Below are 26,457 nucleotides of genomic sequence, written 5' to 3' on the forward strand. Positions count from 1 at the left end.
GATTACCAAAAAAACAGTTACCAATGGCTTCCACCAATGGCTTCCAATGATAAAAGGGATCAGAACCAAAACAGTGTTCCCATAAAATCTGAAATCTTGAGGCCTGCCTTGACAACATATAAAGAAAGAAAGAAATATTTTATTTAACGACACACTCAACACATTTTATTTACAGTTATATGGCGTCAGACATACATTAAGGATCACACAGATACTGAGAGAGGGAACCCGCTGTTGCCACATCATGGTCTACTCTTTTCGATTAGCAGCAAGGGATCTTTTGTATGCACCATCCCACAGACAGGGTACTACATACCATGGCCTTTGATATACCAGTCATGGTGACAACATATACAGATGATAATACATAGTTACCGGTTATTATTTCATTTGTCTTGAGTTTTGACAAATAAAAATTATTTCACGAGAGGCATAAACGTGAAAACATGTAACAAGCTTTTTAAAAATTATTTCTAAAACCCCTTTTCTATAAACACATAAAGACTTGTAACCCACTTTACACACCGTTTTTAGTTTTCATTCACTTTCAGAAAACGTTTTTAAAACAACAGTTCAATGTATAATGTTTAAAAGAATAGTTATTAAGAAATGTATTGAAATAACTTTTTATTACGAATTTGAGATGTGTAAATGCAAAATCTTTTAAATACATTGTCATAATGTATGTGTACCAAATGATGATGACATTGTGGTTAGTAATGACAAAGTCAGTGGTCAGTATGAACTAAAGAGCCCATTAATATGGTACCTCACACCAATGAGTGATCACTTCTCAGTTATGAATGCCGTCTGAGGTAATCACATACAGTGTCTACCATTCATAGGTAAGTGAAACATCCCTAAGTTATGAATGCCGTCTGAGGTAATCACATACAGTGTCTACCATTCATAGGTAAGTGAAACATCCCTAAGTTTGTTGACCATTAGATATGGTAAATGGGATTCCTTGCTGAATAAAAAGCTGCAGCAGTTCTCTAGGAAGAGATGACGTGTCCAAGGATATTGTTGGCTCTATGGACTCCCCGCTGCTGTTTCTACTGCGGCTTAATATGCTGTCACGGTCAGACACAGTTAAAGGTGAACAGCTGAAGTCAAAGTCGAGAGTTCTTGCAGAGATGGGTCTTGACAAGTCATCATTCGAAAGAAAATGTTGAATTTGTCTATTATTCAAGGATTCCATCACTGGCGAAGTAGGCTGTAAGAATAATGGACTATTTATGGTGGGCTCAAGGCTGTACTGTAAATGTTGTCTTCCAAGTTTGGAGTCAATATGTACAAATGACGTTGGCTCAACAAGCATTGGATGATTTATATTTTCAGATGTATTCCCTTGTGCCTGCTGTGGTATTTTTTGATCAGCTGAATTGGTATTTGATGCAGCCATTGTTTGAAAAGTGTTGTGAGCATTCTGTGACCTGTTAGGTTTTGCATTGCTAGTCTTGGGCTGGTTGCTTATAACAGTCATGGGCACGGTACTGTGTGATGAACTATACAGTCCTGAAGACGGAATTTCGGGCAGCATCTTTTCAGTTTGAGAAACTTTGTCAGTGTGGTGTACGCTTGAGGTTGTACAGGGTTTTGATGATGAAATTGCCAATCTGTTAGAACTCTGGCCAGGAAGTGCAAAACCCACTGGATGTTTTACTGCAGCAGTATTAACCATATTTCTGGACTGATGCACCACTGCCGAAGAATCATCAATCTGCCTTTTCTGTCTTTGATTCTGCTGTTGTACATGTGAAACAACAGAATTTAACATATTTGTATCATGAACACCAGACGGTGAACAATTCTGCTGCACCTTCCCCTGACTGATCATCTCCTGAATCTGTTGCAGGTTCACAGGACTCAGAATCTGAATCCTTGCACCAGAGGAAGAAACCGAAGCTGGGTTGAATGCAACAAACGGTAGAGAATTTTGCTGCACTGGCTCGGGATGGTTAAATATTAATGGTTTGTCCCTGGTAGCATAAGATACTGGAGTGGCTGGAGGACCAGGTATTTCTGGAGGACACGGATTGTCAGCCATGTTCTGAATAAGCATGGTTGACATAACCGTTCTTTTAGAGCCAATTTCGGACTCACTATTTAAACTGACGGAAGACCTCTGAGTTTCTTTGAACACCTGACTGGGAGGAAGAATATGAACTTGAAAACTTTCTGGGATAACAGGAGTGACAACTCTAACTCCTTGATTTCTGCTTTGACGAAACAGGAATGGAGTAGCAGAGTTATTCTTTAGATTCGTTTTATCTTTCTCACTGGCTGACAATGTAGGATTTTTAATGTTCGCTGCTAATTTCTCATTTTCTAACACCACAACAGCAGGTGCCGATACAATAGGAAACTGAATTTGTTGATTTTGTGTCCCCCTGTGTAAAATCATTAAAGGTACAGCTGCAATGTTTGCTTGGCTTCCATCTGACTCTCTAGGCTGATTTGAATTAGAGGATGAAGACTGCGTCTGCCGGTCTGTTCTCCCAGCTGGAGACACATGTCGAAGAGGAACACTAAGTTGAGGCTGAACTTGTGAAGGTTTTTGTAGACTGATATTTGTATGTTGATGTGCTATAGCTGGTTGGAGTCCACTGCCGTGTGCCATTCCTGATCTATCTCTTGTGACGTGATGTGGATCACTTTGTTTGATATTATGAAGAGCAGAAATGGTTTGGCTGGTTGCCAGATGATGCTTCTCTGTCCAATGGCCACTTGTTACACCCTGCAAAATCCAGGCATAAAATTAGATAAGACGAAACATCTTAGGATGAAAATACACTGATTTTCTAACTAGAGTAAAGAAACTTAAATGATTTAATCATGTGCCACAGCTTAATGAAATATTTTCAATTCTATTATCAAAATAAGAGAAACTGAAGAATTTAACAGCAATTTTTAGTGAGGATATATGAAGCAAAAACTGGAAAAATTAGTTATAACAATTTCAAAATATCTTAATCTTTTGACCAGATCAATATACTTTTTCAGATTTACTGTAGGAATGTAAGTTGTCATGCAGACCACAACCACTAAATAAACGTGTTTGAGAAATGAACCAACAAATATATATTCTTCTGTGATTTAATAAAGATATATAGATTATTGCATGAGTGGGAGTGCTATACGGAATTTATGAAACGAGTTTGGGAATTATTTTATTCCCCGAGCAAGAGTAAGTGGTATAAAACAATTCCCAAATGAATTTCATAAATTATATATAGCACTCCCACAAATGTTATAGGTAGTACTAAACCAAATAACTTCCGGCTGGGTCAAAGTTCGAGGTGCACACAACTTTTAATAGAGAAGTGAACACCGCAAGTCCTGTGATTGGTGATAAATTGGTGTGTTGGTTGTTAAAAAAAAAGAAGTTTTATCTGGGCAAAAAATGTAGGCAATTTTATTTCATCTAGTACCACTGTGTCAAGTAGCCTTGTCTTGAAACATGTATGGGGTACCTGTGAGAAAAAGTACCTAAATTTTGTGTGGAACTAGGGTGGTCATAGATGCTACCAGTTATCTCAGAAATGAGCAGCTTGACCCCCAATTTTTTCTGATTCACTTTCAAGGGTGAGGGGTGGTAGTATTTATATCTGTGGCATTTATGTCGATTTATATGCTGCAGGTAGAAGTTTTAACCACATAGGTTACTATTGTTGTCTATGGGATTTGATTTGGTAGTATACACCCTATATAGTTTATTTATTATCCACAAACTGATTTATAACAAACGTTAAACATGACTGTGATCGCTTAACAATTGATGTCAATAACATTCAGTGATGTTAATTACAATGAAGCTGAATATAATTATAGTAATTTCTAAAACCACAAGTGCTGCAAGCTTGCAGCTTCAAAAGTGACTTGTAACATTATAAGTATGCAATAACAGTTTTAATAGGTATTGTTATGACCCATGCCATAAAGATAACATGAGAAAATAAGATATTTATGTAACTGTTTATTGTAAACCATATGGGTAATAAAAATTAATATATGAAGTTGATTTTAACTTCTTATTGTGCACAAATTATTTTAATCACAGAAGAATTACCTGGAAGGTGTTTGGTGATTGTTGATACAAAGCTGGATTAGCCTGTATTTGTGGAGGAAGAACCTGCTGTGATCCACACAGTGTGAACTGAACTGATTCATTTGATTTGGGCATCTGAGCAATCGGAACCTGTTGAGATCTGGTTAACTGTTGAAATAAGACCTGATGAGGTCCACCAGAAACAGGAACTGACTGAAGAAGCTGCTGGTGCGATGGATCCGCTGAAGAAAACTGCTGAAGAAATCCTTGAAAAGATCCATCTGGTTTTGAAGTGTCGGGAACAGCAACTTGTGCAGACACAATCTGAGGCAACGCCTGTTGAGGTGATATCTCTTTAGGGAACTGCTGCATTATGAACGGCTGCGATCCATCGGGCTTCACCATCTGCTGCAGAAGAACACACTGTGACCCATCTTGTGTCGGCGTCAACTCATATAAAGCTGGCCGTGGTCCATCCGTCTGAGACGGTGGATGATTTAGTAATCCAGCTGGCTTAGTTATCTGCTGCTGCAGAATCGGCTGTGACCCATCTGGCGTAGAGTTTAGCTGGAACGCAGTTTCTGGAGACTGGTCCGCTGTAGACATCTGACGAGTGTGGGCCTGTTGACACTGATCTGGATCAGACAGCCGTCTTGGGTGAGAGTCATCTGGGCTTGCCAGCTGTTGAAGTAGAACACCCGATGACCCATCTGGTCTGGGTAAGTGCTCAGATGATGCCTGTGGAGAGTCGTCCGACTTGGTCATTTGCTGAACCAGTGTGTGCTGCAGCAGCTGTGCCTGGACAATGCGCTGCTGCTCCTGTATGTTCTTCTGCTGTTGCAACAGTTGCTGCTGTAGTTGTAGCAACTTCTCTCGTTGCACTTCAGACTGAAATATAATAAAAAGTTAAAAGTTTACTTTATTTAAGGACACCACTAGAGCACGTTGAATTTTTTTCTTTTTTTTCAGCTATTGGATGTCATACATTTGGTAATTTTTGACATATAGTCTTTAGAGGAAACTGCTACATTAGCAGCAAGGATAGTACATACTACAGTGCACTGGTTGGGATGGGAAAAACCCAATCAGAAAATAGTCCACTGATGGTGGTTGGCCCCTTTGACACAACACCTCAGGCAAATGATGAAACATAATGGATGCCAAAGATTGAGGAATAAACTAAATTCTAATTCACTCTGCAGATGACACAAAATTGGCTAATCAAATCCATTTGCGGATTCCCCAAGAGCCTATTTACATATTCATATGTTACTTCTTGCTGTTTAGTTAGATGTACATGTACTTACTTTTAAAATACAAATGATAAATCTTTTTCTGAAGCAAAATGCACGCTCCTCTAAATTTTATGATGTAAATGCTGTTTATAAACATTTATGTGAAGTCATGTGTGTGACACTGACAGGAATGAGGAAGTAAGTAACGACAACAATTATGAATCGTTATCAAGCACCAGTTGTGATGAGTATTCGGAATAAGTGAAATCGGTAATAATGGTTGATATAATTATATAAAACAATAAAATACAAAAAACAATATTAGGAGTAGCAGTTGTATTACACGTAAAAACTTATTTTTTTAATTTGCTTGCACTATAATTATTTTATAAGCCGGACAACTTGAAACACAATAGTAGCGACCAGGTTTTTGTTAATGCTGTCTTCATTCTGAAAAAAATTATTTAAACAATTTTTAAAAAGAAAATGAATTTATTGAATTAGAATGGGGGTAACTACATGTATGTTGTATTTGACCATTTGTAGATGTTCATGCTGATTTTATAGGTCGCAAATATCCGTTTTACCGTCACCAGTAAAACTCAATTTGTGACGGCAAAACCAACATGAATGTCTGCAAATGGTCAAATACAACATACATGTAGTTATCCTCTAAATCTATTCCATTTATTTGTTTTAATTTGTTTAAATTGTTCTCTTTGAAAAACAGTTATGGAAAGATATAGACTCAAAATATTCATTAGTAGGTGCCTTTGCAAGCATTTTTGATTGCTACTGCTGCCAACTTTTCAAAACTTACAATTACAAACATAACTACTCAGTAGATATAACTACCTAAGTTTCTCAAAAGACCTACTACTGTCAATGATAATAAAAACCCTGGGACCCTGTCAGAGGTTGATAAAACCCTATACCAATTCCCTCATCTCAGGTCATCCCATGTCATAATAAAAAACCATAACAATCAATGAATATCTAAATGAGGCCGCTTTTGACCATCAGGCCTATGTAATAGATAGATAACTAGTTTAACATGCTCATATACCACTAGGGTTTTGAACATGTCCATCCCCGAGTCCAACCTCCGATAAGATCGGTGGCCTGACTCAGGACAGGAATGCCTAGGTAATAAGACATTTCAGGACTCTTTTTTACTAGTTCAGCTGACCCAAAGTAGACACTTACATTTAGCGAGGATGTATTCAATTCTGCACAGTTTGTCGCCTGATCTGGGCAACTTGTTGTTGAAGTGACCTCGGCCTCCTGATTCGACTGATCAGTCGACTGACTCACTGTAGACGTGGGGGTGTCAGGTTGCTCCATGTGTCCGGTAGTGGCTGAAACAGAGGCAAGAACAAGGTTACAAAAAAATCACATATTACACTGTAAGAAACATGTTCGTTACCAATACCAGAAACAGTACACAGTTATCAGAATACATAGCTTGTTTAAAATGCATGTATAAAAGGAAAGGAAAGGAAAGGAAATATTTTATTTACCGATGCAACAACACATTTTATTTACGGTTATATAGCATCAGACATATGGTTAAGGACCACACAGATATTGAGAGAGGAAACCCGCTGTCGTCACTTCATGGGCTACTCTCTTCGATTAGCAAGGGATCTTTTATATGCACCATCGCACAAATAGGGTAGTACATACCACGGCCTTTGATTTACCAGTCATGGTGCACTGGCTGGAACAAGAAATAGTCTAATGGGCCCACTGACGGGGATCGATCCCAGACCGACTGCACATTGAGTGGGTGCTTTACCACTGGGATACGTCCCGCCCCTAAAATGCATGTATAAAATGCACACCATAAATAATAAAAGTACACTCCCCGTCATCAACATTTCAACTTCAGAATTTTTTTTCACAAAGTATGAGTGAGCATTCACTGGCCTATCTTATTTTTCACAGCACTCACATAATCAGGTTTGTCAAATAAGACGGCACTTGAAAAATTACATCGGCTGCAGTAATTTTCCCACCAGTAACCTTTTACAGATTAATTACATTGTTTGGCAAGCTGCTTTACACAGCCATCTGCTTTGAACATCCAGCTGCATTTTTATAACAACACATGAGCTAACACCCATTGGACACATCTTTATTACGCTGCAGTGGAAGAGATACCCATGTGATATTTATCGTCTCTTCGCATTGTGGAATACATCCTTTGAGAGGTCATGACCTTCGATCATGTGAGCAACGGTGTCACACAGTACAACTCTGAACAGATGTTTTGCGGAAAGTGTGCACATGGTTCTTTCGATTCATATTTTTAAATTGGAAAAATACTTCCTGTCAATTCTTATAATTTAACAAAATACATATTTTAATAATTTAGTTTAGCCTTGAATATGTTTATATACTACTCAAAAGAATTTAAGGGTCAAAAATTTATATCCAAATAAGTTTCAGAGTGTATTAGATTGATGATGTAAACTACACCAATTTTTTTATTTATTGTTCCATATTTACAAAAACCCACAAATAAACGTCACTGTATACAAGAAAGTCACATGACATGCTGTCAAAGTTGAAGGTTGTCAAACATGGATTTTACACATTAGAACATTCGTTTAATAGTGTGTGAATCCACCCCTGGCGCGAATACACTCGACACATCGTTGCCTCATGCTGCTGATCAGACATCTGAAGAACTCTTGGGGAATGGCCTGCCACTCTGCCATAAGAAGTTGACCCAGATCATGAAGGTTGGCCGGAGGGGCATGGTTATCCCGAACTCTCCTGCCTAATTCGTCCCAGGTGTGCTCTATTGGGGCCAAGTCAGGCGAATATGCTGGCCAATCCATCCTGGCGATACCTTGTTGTCTGAGAAAGTCCGTTACCACCCTGGCGCGGTGGGGTCTGGCATTGTCATCCTGCAGAACTGCCCCGCCGCCAATCTGCTGAAGGCCTGGGAGAACCAACGGCAGAATAATCTCATTCAGATAGCGGATTCCATTCAGACTGCCATCCACCACATAGAGGGGGGTCCTGTGGTGGATAGAGATGCCGCCCCACACCATGACGCTGCCACCACCGAACCGGTAAAGTTGTCTAACGTTAACGTCAGCGAAGCGCTCCCCAGGACGTCTGTAGACACGAACTCGACCGTCGTTGAACTGGAGACTAAACCTGGACTCATCAGTGAACATCACTCGACCCCAATGAACATGTTGCCACCGCAGATGAAGCGTGCACCAGTGACGTCTGGCCGTTCTGTGACGTGGTAGGAGTGGTGGTCGAACAGCCTGGCGACGGCAGCGTAGATTATTGGCTCTCAGACGATTGCATATGGTTTGATCAGACACTCGAGTTCCAGTCACAGTCCGCAGATTGTCACGTAATCGGCGTGCAGTGGCTGTGCGTTGACGGAGAGCCATATTGGCGATGTAGCGGTCCTCTCTATTTGTAGTGCTTCGGGGTCTTCCCGAACGTGGATGATTTCGAACAGAATTCGTCGCTTGGTACCGTTGCCACAGTCGGCCAACAACACTCTGACTGACACAAAGTCTCAGAGCAACATTTCTTTGCATATTGCCATCCTGAAGCCAAGCAATAGCCCTTCCTCGATCTTCGATAGTCAGTTGAAGTCGTACCATTGTCGAATTTGGGGTGTGCACCGTACACGAACGCAAGCTCCAATTATACGGAAATTCAGCATTGGGAACATGGAATACACGTGCAAAGCGTGCAAATGAAGCGCTTTGTGAAAAAGCAAGTTATGGGCACTTAGCAGACCTTTCGCTTTCGCCCTAATTTACGTGCAAATGTAAGCATATTTTCGCCATTAAAACTAGTCGACAGTGTCAATGACAGTGGATTTTAATTCATTTATGGGTTGCTTAGACCCACTTTCATCAAAATGGAACAATACCATGCGTGACATTATGGTCTAGCTAATATAATTGACATTCAGAAAATAATGTCGAAAATATCGTCTGACCCTTAAATTCTTTTGAGTAGTATATACTATTGTTGATGTAAACATCATTGATAGATGTGTGGCATAAGAATGCAAAGTTTCCTTGATAAATAGCTAAATAAAGTCGCCACAACATGACATCATTTTGCTAAATGACGTCATTTGGAAAGCGACGTCATTTTCTCAGTCTTTAATCCATGCATTTTCATCTCTTGTTTAGTTATTTTGGAAGTCATTCTGTGTGACTGTTGTTCATTGATGTGCGGTGTAATAACTAAAATACTATACTTGTTCCCGCGTGAGACCGTTTATATTACAACTCGTGTGTTTTTAATCATACATAACTCATTTTTACTTGTAATGTACGATTAAAAATACACTCGTAATATAAACAGTCTCACATGTAATTCGTTTAGTATTATCTATATACATGAGATAAATTACAAATTTCACGAATGGACATCTATACTACTGGCTAATTTATGTTTCCATGTACGAGCCCATAGATTGACACAAATATGACTCACATAAGCTGCCGTCCATTGGAGCCATTTTCCCCTTCAGTGTACAGGTTAACCAATACTTTCGAAGACCATGGATAGGTGGCTCCCTCTCACCACCCGTTTCCTTCATCTGATCATTAACCTTGCACACTGTACTCTGACTGCATCCTGTTACCATGGAAATGAACTTATAGCAGTTTTGCCGTATTCCTCCTAAAGTGAGAAAAAAACTACTTTAACACCACCTCTCTTTTATTAGAGCCACATGGCTTGTGGTTATAAAAATATATAGCCCAAATTAGTAAAGTTTTATCTGCTGTATGCATGCAATTTATATGGTGTTGCCAAAACATATGTTGCTAAGACTTAAATATAAACTTTAAACGTTTTGTAACATTGAGACCCGATTCTTAGATTAGTGGGTTAAATGTTTACCTAAAACTACTGCTGTCATAAACAGTAATGAGTACGTACATCAAATACTTGAAATAATACACTGCAAAATGTATCAGAAGATTCAACAGGTTGTTTTCAACAAACATTTCTCTTATATATGAGCAACATTTAAAAGGACAATGGACACAAAAATTCAGATATCTTTGCAATGTCTTGAAAAATATAGCATATTTTGATCATTTCATCAAAGTTTTCAAGTAGCATTGAAATCCAGGGCCCATATTTTTAAAGCTATGTTTGCTTTATATCATAAAACTGCTGTTGGCTATGACGTAACTGTGACACTCGCCATAACCTATGATTGGTTTTACAATATTGCAGAGCTAAGATAGCTTCTAAAATCCTTAGGCAGAAAACCACAAAATTCGGAAAGTACTTTCATTTCTGTATGAGGTTTTTGTCATGAATAGAATGTATTTATTAATCCACATGCACAATAAGTTTTGTCTCTAGACATATACTCACCAGAAGGTGTAAGCATCTCTGCTAAAACTCGACGTGCCTCAGCTTGACCGGTCTGTGCCCGCTCACGCCATTGTTCAAGAAGCAGTAAATGTGTCAGAGACATCTGAACAAAAAAACAAAGAAAACAACACAACTTTACTGTTAGGAAATAAGCAACAGTATACAGATATAAACAAGCATGAATATTAATGAGATCTGTTTACAGAAATAAAATTTCTTGTTAAAAAACTATATTAATTTGGTTTAAAAGCAAAAAAAAATCTAAATTGGGGGATTTTTCATGCCAGTACCGGCTCCAACCCAGAGTGAGTGCACCGCTAGGCTCAATGGCTAGGTCTAAAGCCACATACACCGAGTTTCACCCACTTCACGGGTGCAATTATGGGTGTGTCTCCCGAGTGTATGACCCCACATGGAGGATGATTACCCGGCATGCACTGCAGGTTCCGTGTAACCCGGGCTTGGGTGATACCGAGATAGCTCAACTGACAGCAAGCGTGGAGCATGGACCTGTCAAGTAGTCCCATACCAAAATGGAAATACTGCGGCTTCACCATTCATCTCATCATCATCCATGTTTGTAATGTCCAAAAATACAAAAGATTTCTTTGTCTCTTGTGTTAAATGTTTGTGGCGTTTTTAAAAAACATAAAAAAATAATAATCTAAATAGGAGTACACAGTGTCCTCCCATCTGCTAACATCTGTTCACGGTGTTAGTGTCAAAACTGAGCTTTTTCTTTGATAATGTTGCCAATTAAATTATACTTATAACTGTAAAATGACCGCAATACAACAGCAAATCAGAAAACGTAATTATGCTGTTTTGATTTGGAATTGAAATAATTGATAATGAAATTCTCATGTTGAGTTAGTCGAGAATATTAGTTGATATTTATGTATGGCAGTCTTACCCTGACACAGTTGTCAATGCAGCAGTGATGTTTGTATAATACTTTCAACGGTATCAGCTGTCCAAGAGCACACTTTCCTCGCACTCGCTCAATCCGACAGCCACGCTGCAATTTATAATAAAAAAACACAAAAAACAGACAGTGTTGTTTATTAATTATAAAATGGATTCTGCATAAATGGCAATTGAAAAGTAATTACATTTATTTGGTATAAATATATTTTTACATGAACTTATCCAATATGCTAATGGATAAAACAAGAAATCATCCATAGAAGCAACTCTCATATATTTGGGTAAGGTCAGTGCTATGTTCCTTCACACAAAATTAGGTGGTACAGGCATGAAAAAAGATTTTAGATGTTTGAATTCCACTGAAGTGTAATTGATTAAATGCTATAAATACTATTCTTATTTGACATCAATGGTACTAGCCTACTAAGGTTGTTAAGAAACTAAATAAGCTCAATAACATCAAAAGGACTGAATTTTTTATTTTTTTTAAATTTAGGAATTAATAACAGTACATGGGTAAACATCTAAACCGAAATGTTTCAGCTGAGTTGGAAACAGAATATTAAGCACTTTCCAATATTTCATGCTTGAACTAATAACTATATATTAGAAACCTTGCAAGTTTGGAAATATTAATAATAACTATAGTGATTGTGGCAACTGATGCTAGCCAAAGCTTACCTCTTCTGTTTTCAGTTTCTTGTGGAGAAAGTTGTTTGAATAGCAGAGAACTTTTTGTGTTGCCCTCTCACAGAGTTCAAGTTCATTACGCAGATAATGTCTCTTGGTCATCACAAAATGTTCAAACTGCTTCGACCGTTTCTGACCATTTCCCAAACCAATGTTTCTATATCTAAAACAAAGAATACCTTCAGCATAAAGAATGTTAGTTTCACTGTTTCTAATGTTAACATAAGATATTAAAAAACAAAATACAGACACTTCATGTCGTTAGCTAATTTCTGCTTTAATTGACAATAGCACCTAATACAATATTGTGAATCGAAGAAAATTCTAGACTGTAAGCAATGATGCAAGAACTTACATTTAAAAGAATATGCATTACCACTTGTTTAACTGAAATAAAGGCATCGGAGATATCTGGAGGGTATATTAATTTATTACATACTTATTCAATCTTACTATAGTAAACTGTGTGATAAATGTTTTTTGTATCACACGTATTGCAATCTGGACCGGAACTTGTAAATGGGGAATTCCCTTTTTATTGTTACTGACATCATGTATGACACGTCTTGTGGTATATATTCGTGCGCAAAATAAACTTGTGCAATAAATAGGAAGCGAAAACAACGTATGTGAGGTTCTGTATATGTATCAATCTGCCTTCTAATCTGCCTTCTAATCTGCCTTGGGGTGGTGGGCAGTGTGAAACTACGTTTAGACATAAAAATCACAAAACTTGCACTAGTTATATAACCAGGTTTTAATTACTACTGTCACCCTTTGCTACACAAACAAAACAATGACATACTTTTTGCCTCTCTTGCCAGTCATGGTCATTTGATTAATGTCATAGGACTTGAGTGAAGCCAGGCGTCTTGCCTCCATTAAAAGATTCACCAAAAGTCGAGCATTTACACCACATGCTTCCTTTGTTGCTGAATTTTTTTTTAGATAAATGAAAACAAATTGTGTATCAAAACACAGCATAATTATGATATAAAATATTAGGACCTCAAAGTAACAACCTCTTACACTTATTGATTTATTTGGCAATATTCAAAAACATGTACAAAACAAAGAAAAATAAGTTTCCACCTATGAAAACTATTGTCTGAATCTATGGCTTGATATTTATATCGAGATATTAGGGTACTGTGTTCTCATTTATTTCTCAAAGAATAAAAGATTAAGGTATCCATGTTGTGAAATAATCTAGAAGACAAGCCTGAAACATTAAGACATTAACTGCAGTTATCCCAAAAACCCAGCATACTAGGTAAACTAATACACCAATAAAACAATACTTAAAAACAAAAACCTACTGCCACGTAGAATGTATCTTTGTAGACATTTGCATGGTGTTCGTTTGATTGTAGGGCAGTAAAGATCTCCGACTGAAACAGAAAGAAAACTTCTCTGAAATACTGGCAAAACCAGGATTACATATCACAAGAAATACTGTAAATCATGAAAATAATGTGGCATGTTATTATTGCATTGGGACAAGTATACACTAAAATGTGTATTTTTATTCATATGCCTGGCAAATGCAACTTTTAAAAGATCACACTACAAAAATGTTTTATTTTATTTTTTAGCTCACATCAATTAAACAATAGCAGTTTGCATTTGTTTTTGACAATCAAACCAGTGAAGTTAGACATTTAAGTTAGTTGGTAGTAATTTCACACTTCCTGTACCTCTTATGCAGAGCACCACAGAAATGACAAGGTGTGAAGCTAACGTACTACATCTAGTATCAACAACAATTAATGGACTTTTTGTTTTGCATGTTCAGAAATACATTTCTTTTATGTTTGTGTTGTACTTTTTCATGACATGATTACTTGGGAGATAACCATATGGAGTTTTTAGATTGGCAGGTGTTATTGTCTATTTGATCCCGCAAATGTCATTTGTGACCGAAGGTGTTAGCCTGAGGTAAAAAATGAAACATTTGCGGGCATCAAACAGACAATAACACCCGCAAATCTAAAAACTCCATATGGTTATGTCCATTGTAAACTGGATCGCTTTTCAACAGAACTAACTGTATATTTGGTATTTCTTGAAAAAAATACCTGGCTACAATCTAACTGTAGACCCTTGAATCGTCAACTTCGCCTTTTCCAATTGCTAATGACGTCACTTTCTAATGACGTCATTAGCTTTCCGGGTGTTATTGTCTATTTGATCCCGGAAAAAGAATGTAATTAACCAATCACAATACAGAACACACTCGCCATCAGTTTACAATTTCTAATAACATAAAATGGCAATTCCATTCTAATATATAGATTTCTACAAACTAAAGGGAGGCAAATATGAACAGCTATGTAGTTTGTTTACAACAAATGACTTAACTACCTTCTGGTTCTTTCAAATCTTTAGCCAACGTTGCTGCAAATCGTTTGGCTTCAGCCAAGTATTTCTTCTTATCCTCTTCAGTCAAAGTTGGTTTAGGTGTTCTCTTTGCATGCTTTGGACGATCTAAAGCCAATCCTTTAAAATGAAATACAGATTAATATAGTAAATGTACAAGTTTATTTGTGCTCTTTAGCAAGACACTATATAACAAACATAGTATAATGTTCAAGTACATTAGTTTTATCTTGGAAAAAAACCCTGAGATGGCAAATACAGAAAAATGTACAAGTATATTAGTGTTGTCTTGCAAGACATGCGTTAACAAACACAGTAAAATGTACAAGTATATTAGTGTTGTCTTGCAAGACATGCGTTAACAAACACAGTAAAATGTACAAGTATATTAGTGTTGTCTTGCAAGACATGCGTTAACAAACACAGTAAAATGTACAAGTATATTAGTGTTGTCTTGCAAGACATGCGTTAACAAACACAGTAAAATGTACAAGTATATTAGTGTTGTCTTGCAAGACATGCGTTAACAAACACAGTAAAATGTACAAGTATATTAATATTGTCTTGCAAGACATGCGTTAACAAACACAGTAAAATGTACAAGTATATTGCAAGACATACGTTAACAAAACACAGTAAAATGTACAAGTATAGTAAGTGTTCTATTACAAGACAAAAAGTACCAAAATATCCCCATAAATCATTGTTTCAAATATATAGGAAAATGTAAAAAGCCAGTTACAGAAATGATTCTTACCACAAGCATTGCAAAGAGTCAGTTTGCGTCCTGTAATAGAATCGGTTTTAATACGAGGACATGGCTGATGCTTGCTGCGGTTTGTCCGAGAACCTCTCTTTGACATCCGGGGATTGCACACGTAAGGAGATTTACACAGGTCACAACAAAACGGCATCCCTTTAAAGATGAAAAATAATTAAAATATAAGACATTGTAAGAACAAATATTTATATATACGTACATGAACCATACTACTTTAATAATATAAAATGAAAAAGTGGAGGAACTGGGGATGGAAGGGCATGTACCCTCCACTCAAGGATGAAAATTAAAAAACAAAATATATAAATAATAAATCCTGGTTTTACATTTAATATAGATCTGTCTATTCGTGTGTGACTAGCATATCCAATGTACTTTGAGAAAATTTAATTTTAATTAAAAAACTAAATATATTGGATATGCTAGTATACAAAATAAACAATTACAAAAAGTTATACGTTTTAACAGTCGGTTTGCTTGTAATAACATCAGACACCAGTGTGGTTCGAGGTAGATGAACATAATTTTGTGGCACCAGTGTCACTTTTAATGCTCAGATACTTTAAAACATTTAATTATTCTCTATGAATAGGTACATGTATTTCTCATGTTCTTCACCACTCATCCGAGACTGTGTAAAATGCAAGTGGTCGCTGTTTTTACAAGCCGATACTGATGTTATTGACCGGGCAAAGTCAAGTTGATGAGACAGAAGTTTTGGCTAGCTTCAACCACTGGAGTGAGGCCTGTACTAATACTGACAGTCATAACAAGTCTTGAGAACAACTCACAGAAACAAATACTTTAATCGAGCTGCATGTATGTACTAGACTAGGCAATTAAGCAGTTTATAACCACTGATTAAGCCATTAGTTTACCATTCGACAGACGATCATATGGTCTATTTGCGCCATAAGCAGGTGGTAGGATATGCTTTTTCTTTCTTCTTTTGTGTACTGCTTGTGTACTTGATTCACCAATCTCACCATCAGGAGAGAATGACCGCTTCTTCTTCTTTGGTCTTTCACTTTTCCTTCCAAATGAAGAGTCCATGTTATCAGCTCAACTACAAGAAGATTTTATCGATAAAAAAGCTTACAAATTTGCAGGAACAAAAATAACAGTCATACTGAAATGTTAAAATGCCACATGAAAGTAACTTTAGGATGTTAAAATAAAAATAAAAATAAAAAACCCCTCACAAAACAAGGGATGCAGTAAAATATTTGTACTTTAAATTAAAGTTTGAAAATAAAATATTCTGGAACATAACAAAACATTATTTAAAGCTACACTGTATGATTATTGAGAATTTGTTATATAAAGATCTATCCAAATGAACCACACCTCGCCCTCAAATAGACCCTGATCTAGAAATAAAAAGTTAGAAATTACTTATTCTTTCCCCGGAAAATTGGCTGAAATGTCTATGGTCCATGGTCAATAGTGTTCAGTCATGTTCCGCTTTCATTTGGAAACTTTCCAAAGCATACACTTGGTTTGAACTGTAACATTTTATTATCAAATACTACTATTTTATCCAGTTATAAAATTTACTTGAAACAATTTACTATTTTCATTAAAACAAATAATTAATTAACCTTGACCCCTGTCAAAATTCTATAACGATCAGACAATGCTGTTTACAGGTCAGTATGTTTTTATTTTTCACAATTCTGGAAAAAATATTAAGCTTAAGTTTAAAAAGATTGACTTATCTTTTGTCAAATATACATCATATCAAAACATTACCGTCGGATGTTATATTTATTGTGCATGAAGCCAAAACAAGGGTGCGAAAAGTAATCCTGATTATTACTGATCAGTACAATGGCAACAGGTCGTTTCGCCCTTATGATTAATTCGCCCGAGTTGTTTCGACCAGGATCAATTCGAAACGTCAACCGAGTCGTTTCACCCTAATTTTAATTTTGTTGAAATAACGTCCATTAATCTAATATTTTTTTCATATTAAGTTGAAACATCTGTTGAAATAAAACAATTCCTTAGGCCTACATGTTTTGGTTTTATTTTAAACAATATTTATTCCATCATTTACGAAATACATATACGATAATAAAAGGTAAGTATATATCAGGGCTTCTAGATTATGGTAGCCCCACTCCCATGGCTAGTGACATTTAATGTTGGGCTAGTAAATACCTAACATTACTATGCCTATGGCTAGTGAATTTTTTGGTCAAATGTTTTAGTTAAGTCTATTTTATAAATATGAATATCCTGCCCCCCCAACCCCACCCCCCCACCCCCCCACGTCAGTGTTTTTAAGCTGTATCTCTCTCTTTATGTGACATATCTGATTATTACTATTATTTAGTAAAATTGTATTAACTTAAAGTAAAGTAAGGCTAGTGAATTTTTAATCATGACTAGTACATTTTTTAAATCACTGATCCCATGGCTAGTGGATTTTATAAAAATTCAAGAAGCCCTGATATATTCATCAGCTATAGTGTTAATATGAACATCGGCCATTTTTACTGCATGCTATTACACCATCCAACATTCCGTGAACATTTGCAATAATTTTAATCAATTTGAAATCTTTGAAAATGTCTTTAATGTTTTTATTTATGATCAAACAAAGCTGGCAATGCAATGTGACCTCAGTCATTAAAATTTAGATCACATGACCACGTGATCAAATCATGACATATGATAGAGAGGGTTGCCCAGTATTCGACCAATAGAAAAGCCTGAGGAACTTCCAAGAACCACAAATGTACTACTTTTATGTCTTTTGGTGCTGTTTGTCAGGACTTACACAATTATATTTTTTTTACTTTCAGTCTAATATCATTATATGTAAACTGAGATAGGACTAAAGAGACTGTTTATCAGAAAGTATGTGTGCGTGTGTGAATGTGCATACAAGCATGAGCGTGTGTGCGTAAATGCATGAATATGTTACAGTTGTTAAAATCAACATTTTTGGATTTAGTTGTTTGATATATCTTGCATTTACTATAAAATAAACTTCAAAGTTTTGTTTTATTAGTTAATTAGAAAGTGGTCGAACACTGGGTCATCTGGTCGAATGCTGCATACCAGTGTTCCTTGCGGTACTCAAACATAATCTAATTGGCGTATACTGCATATTGCCAGTAAGTATGTACAAAGAAAACCAAATATTAACAAATGCCAATAAAACGAACATGTTATAATCCTTTCTTTCTTAAGAGGTTGAATACTGGGGTCATTGCCCTACATGAGGTTTCCGTTTTAAGAATTCTGGCAAAACTGTAGTTCATCAAGATAAACGTCTCCGGCACGATATTTATTATTGTGATGTTTATTGCTGTGCCGTAACGTTTATCCATTGGATCGAATTTTCCATTTGCAATCACAATTTAATAAAATCTGGCATATGTGCTTTATTTAAGAACTTCAACACGTACAACAACATATTTTAATAAATTTTAGACAACAATATTAAGTACAATACCTTTGGTAACCTTTCCAGGATTAGATGTTTGAAGACTTTACATTTGAAAACTATTTTTATCCTGGCACATCGAAAATGTGGAATGAAAATTTTGCTGAACGAGAATTATTCGTATCAAGCATTTTACGTACACCCAATGAAAAAGAAATATTGCGGAACTGAATGGAATTGATTATTTATTTTGTTATTTGTGTTTCTATATATGTGCTTTGTGTGGGTTGCTTTATATGCATTATTAATATTATCACATTAAAGTTTTTGGGTGTATTATTCTTTTTTATTATTATTAAAAAAATAATGATTGTCAGTACAGGTTATTTTAAGGCCTTCATTTATTTACTTTTTAAAAAATTATTATTTCCTTTAGCATTTTCTAAAAATATTATTATTACAGGCCATTACTTACATATGTACATGCGTTTCAAAGGTTTTCTCTTCTTTTTTTTCTATCATTGCAGGTCATTAGTTATTTTAAGGGGTTTATTTAATTATTTATTATTAATTTTTACTCTTCTTTTTTGTTTTATTATTATTTATTTTTTTAGCTATAATTACTGGTTATTAGTTATTTTAGGTTTTTTATTCAATTAAAAAATATATATATATATATATTATAAATTTCTTATAATTAACCTGCACAACCCCCAACTCCACAACCATAAAAATCATTGATTATAATAGTTTCATTAATCTTTCATAATATTTATATTAATCTTTTATGACAAGTTCTGGGGAAAGGTGAAACGACACAAAGAAATGGGGAAACAGAAAATATGAAAGTTAAACTGGCTGTTGAAAATATTTTATACATGTAAATGTAAAATGTTATAATGATTTTCAATGACACATTCAAGTCTAAAAATAGTAACATCAGATGCCTCATAGTGACAGTTGCCCTAGGCATGGGCCTCGATATACCTGACGTAGACATTGTCGTCCATGTTGGTGCCCCAATTTTACTCTGTCCTTAAAAACCACAGAAAAAGATTTGGCAGAGCTTGTTCGGAATGCAAATCATGTTTGTAGCCTATTCGTGCAAATGTGATGAATAAATTTGAAGGTATCACCAGTGATGGTGGTGATACACAATGTGATACAAATGCTATTTGCAAATGTGCTAGATGCTAATGTTGTTCTACTTGCATTGTTCAATGTCCCTGCTAAGATAAAATTAAATTTGGAATTTCTAAATTTGTAAATTTCATTATGGATACATGGTAGTAAACGTCACCTGTGATATGTGTCTTGCACCTTTCAATGATAGGTGTGGAAAACGTTAAGAGTTGCTGCCATAGCCTTGCAACCATGTGAAGTTGTATTGCACTGATGTGTTTCATCCATACTGTTGATGACAACTGCTGTTAGTGATAATTCATTCCTACTTACCTAATTTAACATTAACTGTGCTGTTGAGGATTGCCTCGCAACCATATGAACATTTATTGTAATAATTAATGTACAACTGTGACTTGGTGACAACTGCTGCTTGAGACAACTGCCTCGTACCAATGTGTGTTAAACACGGGTAAGCACACCAAATTATGAATAATGCACATTAACAAGAAAACAAGAAACAAGCAAATGCGCGATATCTTGCCACCCCATTTCATCCCTCTATGTCTGTCTGTGTGTGCGTGTGTGTAACGGAAACATTTATAAATGAAAAAACCCTGTTGTATTTAGTTAATAATTAAATTAATTAATTAATTTATTTATTTATTATCATTATTATTAAATCAATAATTTATTGATTATGTTATTTATTTATTATAATTACTAACATTATTCAGTAATTTATTATTATATTATTATTTATTAAGTATTTTTTATTATATTATTTAATTATTATTATTAATTTATTTATTATTTGATTTAAAAAAAATATTATTCATTAATTAAGTTTATTTATTTAATATTATTATTAAATGTGATATTCCATTAAATATCGTGGAAGAAACTCGTGAACCCGAGACGAATAATAATAAAAATAATCCGATTCCGCCAACAGTTTTCAATCACATTTTCAATATGCTCATAATGGCCAGCGGGAATGTTTGAGATTTTGTTCGTAACTGAAAATTGGATTAATGCAGGATTACTATTTGGACAAACTGTCTATTTATGCGTAAAACGTGACTCGGGAAGTTTTCTTTATACAGTAAGTGTTTATATTTATTGGTACATCTCATATTTCGCCACAAAATAATTAATTCCACGGTTGTATCGATTCCATCTAAAATCTGGGTGGAAAGTGCACGCTTGGTTTTGCTGTTTAAACTTGTAAAATGTCAAAATGTTAAAAAACGGACCGTAAACGTTTACCTTGGTGAACTATACTCAGTGTTCTCACTGGGTGAAAATTAAAGGAGAGTGGCCGCTCGGCACCACACCCTTAAAAAAAACCAATAAATGAAAAGCAAAAAAAAAAAAAGGGGGGGGGGGGGGGGAGGAGGGGAGAGAAGTTTGGTTACCATATTGTTGTGTGTTGGTTAACTTGTGAAAAGACATACTCCTTATTTTGGCTACAAATAAGTGCAAAAAGTAAATACGAAATTCAAGCAGACTAGTCTTTAACTGAACCGAAGATGATATCGGTCTGACATTCACGGACAGTTCCAGTTTTGCTGAACTGATCAGTTTTAATATTATTATTTTTAATAAAGATACCAAAAACAATAAAGATGTTTGTAAAGTGATCCCCTAATGTGGGATAGATTTTTTTTTATTTCCATCTTCATCGAATGAATCGATCGCTGTGATAAAATATCACCAGCTGATAAAAAGTAGTTTCGTTTTTGTAAAGGCGGTGTATATATTATTTGGCACTTAAGATAAATGATTTTAATGATAAACACTACAACTTCCATTGTTTTGATAAGCGTTCATATCCCCTCAAAATGAAAAGTTTACTATATTTTATAAAGAACTGCTGAATAAACAGAATGACAGAAAGTAAAAATCACCAGTTACAACCAATTTACATCTGCAACGGAGGACAAAATATCAGACGATAGTTAGTGGAAACAAAAGACAGAATGACCGTTCTGATCACGTGACAAATTTGGCGCCAAATAAGTGAGGTTTTTTTTTCAATCGAAGATTGCCGAATCCGTAAAAATGTTTTCATTGCTCAATTAAAATATAACTTTTATTGTGTCTATTAAACATACAAATGGATACAGATATGGGACAAAATAGAGGCTGTTAAAAATACTGTTAAATAATGTTATGGTAACTGTCGTAAATGGTTCGTCAATTGCTTTTTCGTACACAACTCGGCTTGTTTCCTTTGATGTTCAGTGTCCAGACTGATCAGGTTTTTTTTGTGTGAAAAAAAGTGTGCATTTGAAAATAGCGGAGATAGGTGCTGCAAAATAAAGAGGGGCGCACAAAAATAAAGGAGGGCGGAGAACGTGAAAGAAGGGCGGCAAAATGGAATAGCGGGGCAGGACGCCCCGCTTAAATGGAGCAGCGAGAACACTATCGTACCGTCACACGTTTTCGATCGACACGCGTTTCTGATCGCTCATTTGTAATTGCAATAGTGCGAGAATGCGCGAGCATTGACGTCACCACAAGAACGAAAATCACTGCTTTTGTTCCGAGAGAAAAATGCTGCGTGTCAAGTTTCCAATGGTAAGAATTATCTCAAATATCTACAACCATAGTATATTTTATCAGTTTTCACTAATGTACATATTTGGTATGAAGAAAATGCTTTACGGAGCAATATCTAGTTGTCAAAAAATGTTGTAAACTTGTCGGCTGCTACACTGATGTCACATCTGTCAAAAGTCACGTGATACACCACGTGATACTCATGCAACCATAAAAATATATGGAAGACAATTTGGGGCAAATCTTATGTTGTTTTTGACGTTACCTTGTTTTGGACATATTTTAATTAAGGGTTTTTCTCATAAGCTAAAATTTGCCACAGTTATGGGCAAATTTAGAATTGATATTCAATAAATTATGATGTATTTTATATAATTATAAATAAATTTTATATTTAATTTAAAAAAAGAAGAAGATATTCCTTTAAAAATTATGTACCGTTGATTTAGGAGTTTGATTTTTTTTTTTTTTTTTTTTTAAAAGGCTGTGATCAACCGACCAAATGTAAATTACAGACAATACAATCACCAGTCTTTAGAAAATGCATATGAGGCGGTTAAAACTCAGGGAATGCCGATTAAAAAAGCAGCTAGGATTTGTTCAGTGCCATACTCCACCTTGCACGACCGTCTAAGTGGAAAAACGGACATCGATTGTGTTAAGTCAGGACCAGACCCATTGTTGTCTCAAGAAGAGGAGCAAACTTTAGTGACAAATGTTGAGTTTATGTCATCTGTGGGCTTTGGGTATACCCGCACTGGTCCTTAATATTGCCACAGACCTTGCTGTTCATCTTGGCAAAAGAGAAAAGGGTGAAAAACCATTTTCCCTGCGATGGTTTTATGGGTTTATGAAGCGATGGCCCGAGCTTAGAGTTCAAAAACCACGATCACTTGAAATCATGCGTGCCAAAGCAACATCAAAAGATACCATCAACAAATACTTTGATAGCCTGGAAAAGATTTTAGACAAGTCTGATTTACGAAACAGTCCAGAGTCCATCTACAACATTGATGAAAAAGGCATCGTAGAAAATCACAAACCCCCATCTATTGTTGCATCACGTTCCAATGTCCCAGTTGCTGTAACAACGAGCAGGTCCAACACTACTACGGTTATTGGGTGTGGAAATGCCCTTGGTGTTGCCATACCACCGTATTTTGTTTTCAAGGGAAAGCGCATGCGGGAGGAATTGTTAGCAGGTTGTACGGCAGGCACTGCAGGAACCGTTAGTGAAACGGGTTGGTCGAATTCTGATATTTTTCAAAAGTATCTTAAAGAACATTTTTCACTGTATGTTCCAGCAGCATCTTCTGACAAGCCTGTCTTAATTCTTTATGATGGTCACACGTCACACATAAATTTCCCTGATCCAGTGGGCACGAGAGAGGCACATAATATTATTTGTATTACCTGCTCACACATCGCATGTTCTTCAGCCAATGGATGTGGGATGTTTCGGCCCGTTCGAACGCATTTACAATGGCATGAGACATACCTACATACGCGAACATGCAACATCGGGTATTGACAGACATTCCCTTTGTGAGACTGTCTGCAAAGCTTACTGTGCAGCACTCACACCCGCCAAACTGCAGTCATCGTTCAGAAAGACCGCGATTTATCCATTTAATAGAGACATTATATAGCCTTCAACATTCCTGCCTTCAGCTGTTTTAAGCAACAACATGGCGTCAGAAAATGAATCACAAACCAGGGCAACTGTCAGCTGTGAAGACAATTCATCAAAATGCAAGATGTTTTTCACAACTGCAGAAGAAGTGATCACAAAAAAACCAAAACCTACTAAGAAGAGGAAAGTACTCAGTGCTGTGATCAGTGGTAAAGCCATCACGGAAGATTTGGTTTTGGAAGATATCAGGGAACATCAAAAGAACAAACAAAACAAGGAAGGATTGCAGAAAAGAAAATGTACAAAATCAAAGAAAACTGAAGATTCACCAAAACCAAGTACGTCAGGAATTTTTCTCCCACCCAGTGCTAACACAAAACAGCAGCTTGAAGACGAAGATGATACATCGGAGGAATCTGACGACCCTAGCGATCTTTGCTGCAAGTGCAAGAAGAGCCAACCAGATGAATACAAACACTGTGTTTCACTTTGCTTCGTTTCGTGGGCACAATGCACCTATCCGGCATGTCAGCATTGGGTACATTTAAAATTTTGCACTCCAGTTAGGGTTGTACGGAGACATTCCGAATTTTGGTGTCCTTGCCATAATGAAATGGAAGAGTAATAATCACTGGAGTAAAAAAAAAACTGAAAAAAATTATGTAAAATATGTTAAACGTTTAGCCTAAATTTTTCTTTATTCTGAAAGTTAAGTAACATTGATTGAAAGTTACACACATTTTTAAATCAGTTATATAACGTGGAATTAAGTGTAAAATATGACATCAATAGTGCTCCATACAACGCAACAGCGACCGAGAAAATAGCCGACCAACGAAACGATCGAAAACATGTGACGTTACTAAAATACAGAGGAAATTCCTTTACGACAAAGCAAGACGTTTTCTCCAAGGATATTATGGAATTCATTGCGGATTACTGGTGTTTTATGTGGTAAACTATTGTGGCAACAGGTAGGTAAATTATTAAATACTTACAATTTTTTATTTATATTTTATTCATATATTTCGCTTAAACGATCGAAAACACGTGACGCCCGGATATACTAATGCCGACATGATTTAATGCACTTGAATGTGTTTCAAGAAAATCTTGTGATTAAAAAATTGTACATTTTACGAAGTGAAACTGCGGTAAGATATGCTATATTAAAATAATATTTATTGTGTACGAAGCTAAAACAAGGGTGCGAAAAGTGACTGCCGTGGACTTTAAAACTGAAATTATTCACATAAAACAATGTTCATAGATGATAGGAAGGACTATAGTTTTTAAATTAACACATAATATGCATAATGAATACCATCACTATACCATTTAGTATATATCACACAATTCTGGAAAGTGTGGTGACATAAAAAGTAACAAAATGTTGAAAAAACATAAACTGACATCCGATTTAGCTAATAATAGAGTTCCGTCCCTTGACAATTACATGGTCTCACATTACAGTTGATATGTGATGGCTTTTAGCATAATATATTAGTTGGTATCTTGATTCAAGAAAGTCCATTCATACAAGCTGGGGATTCATAAAAACGATATATATGCCTACTGTTTGATTTATATCACATTAGTACCTTAAAACATGAATATCAGCAATGTATTATCACTACTGCAAGTACTGAGTAGGTATGGCCTTACGTCTCACATGTCATTGCACCTCCCCCCCCCCCCCCAATGGATTTTCTGGATCCACCACTGATCTTGATAACGCGACTGTAACTGGGGGTGGAGGCAGTCCCCCACAAAATATCAAAATAGCCCCTTTTAGTTTTAGAAATTCTCCTTTTATATATAGGTAGTCAACCCTGTGTTAAGCAGCCACCCAAAGAGAATATAAAAACTAACCTTTTAAGACGGGTGGCCGCTTAATACAGGTCAGCTTATACGGTTGTAGATGATTTGGGAGTATTAAAATGTGACCTCTTAAGCCACTACCCCTGCCCGTTGTGACGCATACCATCCAACATAGACATGCTACGTTCCGTATTAACTCACTCACTCACTCACCCACTCACTCACTCACTCACTCACTCACTCACTCACTCACTCACCCACTCACTCACTCACTCACCCACTCAATCACTCCAGGCCCGTACGCAGAAATTCATGTGTGTGTGTGTGTGTAATCGACGGCCCAAAGGGCTGGAGTTGCTAGGCGATGCGGGGGCATATCCCCCCGATTTTTTTTTTTATTATCTAGAATGCAGGAGATGCACTTTCCTGCATTCTAGGAAGTAAATTTGTCACATCGTTGGACTATTTTTT

At 36.1% G+C, this 26,457-nt stretch overlaps 1 protein-coding gene across 2 annotated transcripts; it reads right to left on the bottom strand.

Moving 5' to 3' along the window:
* Window positions 1–614: 614 nt before the first annotated feature.
* On the bottom strand, window positions 615–26,213 carry LOC121383395. 2 transcript variants are annotated; one of them, XM_041513398.1, is made up of 13 exons: window positions 26,038–26,213; window positions 16,327–16,514; window positions 15,425–15,583; window positions 14,653–14,787; window positions 13,608–13,679; window positions 13,094–13,220; window positions 12,280–12,451; window positions 11,585–11,689; window positions 10,672–10,774; window positions 9,775–9,963; window positions 6,493–6,644; window positions 4,073–4,939; window positions 615–2,740 (listed from the first exon to the last, which is right to left on the bottom strand). In XM_041513398.1, the coding sequence occupies exons 2-13, from the start codon at window positions 16,499–16,501 to the stop codon at window positions 929–931; spliced, it is 4,068 nt and encodes a 1,355-aa protein (XP_041369332.1). In that variant the 5' UTR covers window positions 16,502–16,514; window positions 26,038–26,213; the 3' UTR covers window positions 615–928. The 2 variants fall into 2 exon arrangements, with proteins under 2 accessions (XP_041369332.1, XP_041369333.1); XM_041513399.1 differs by lacking the exon at window positions 26,038–26,213 and adding an exon at window positions 25,501–25,626.
* Between the last annotated feature and the right edge of the window lie 244 nt (window positions 26,214–26,457).

Source organism: Gigantopelta aegis, chromosome 10 (assembly GCF_016097555.1).
Source record: "Gigantopelta aegis isolate Gae_Host chromosome 10, Gae_host_genome, whole genome shotgun sequence".
Taxonomy (NCBI): domain Eukaryota; kingdom Metazoa; phylum Mollusca; class Gastropoda; order Neomphalida; family Peltospiridae; genus Gigantopelta; species Gigantopelta aegis.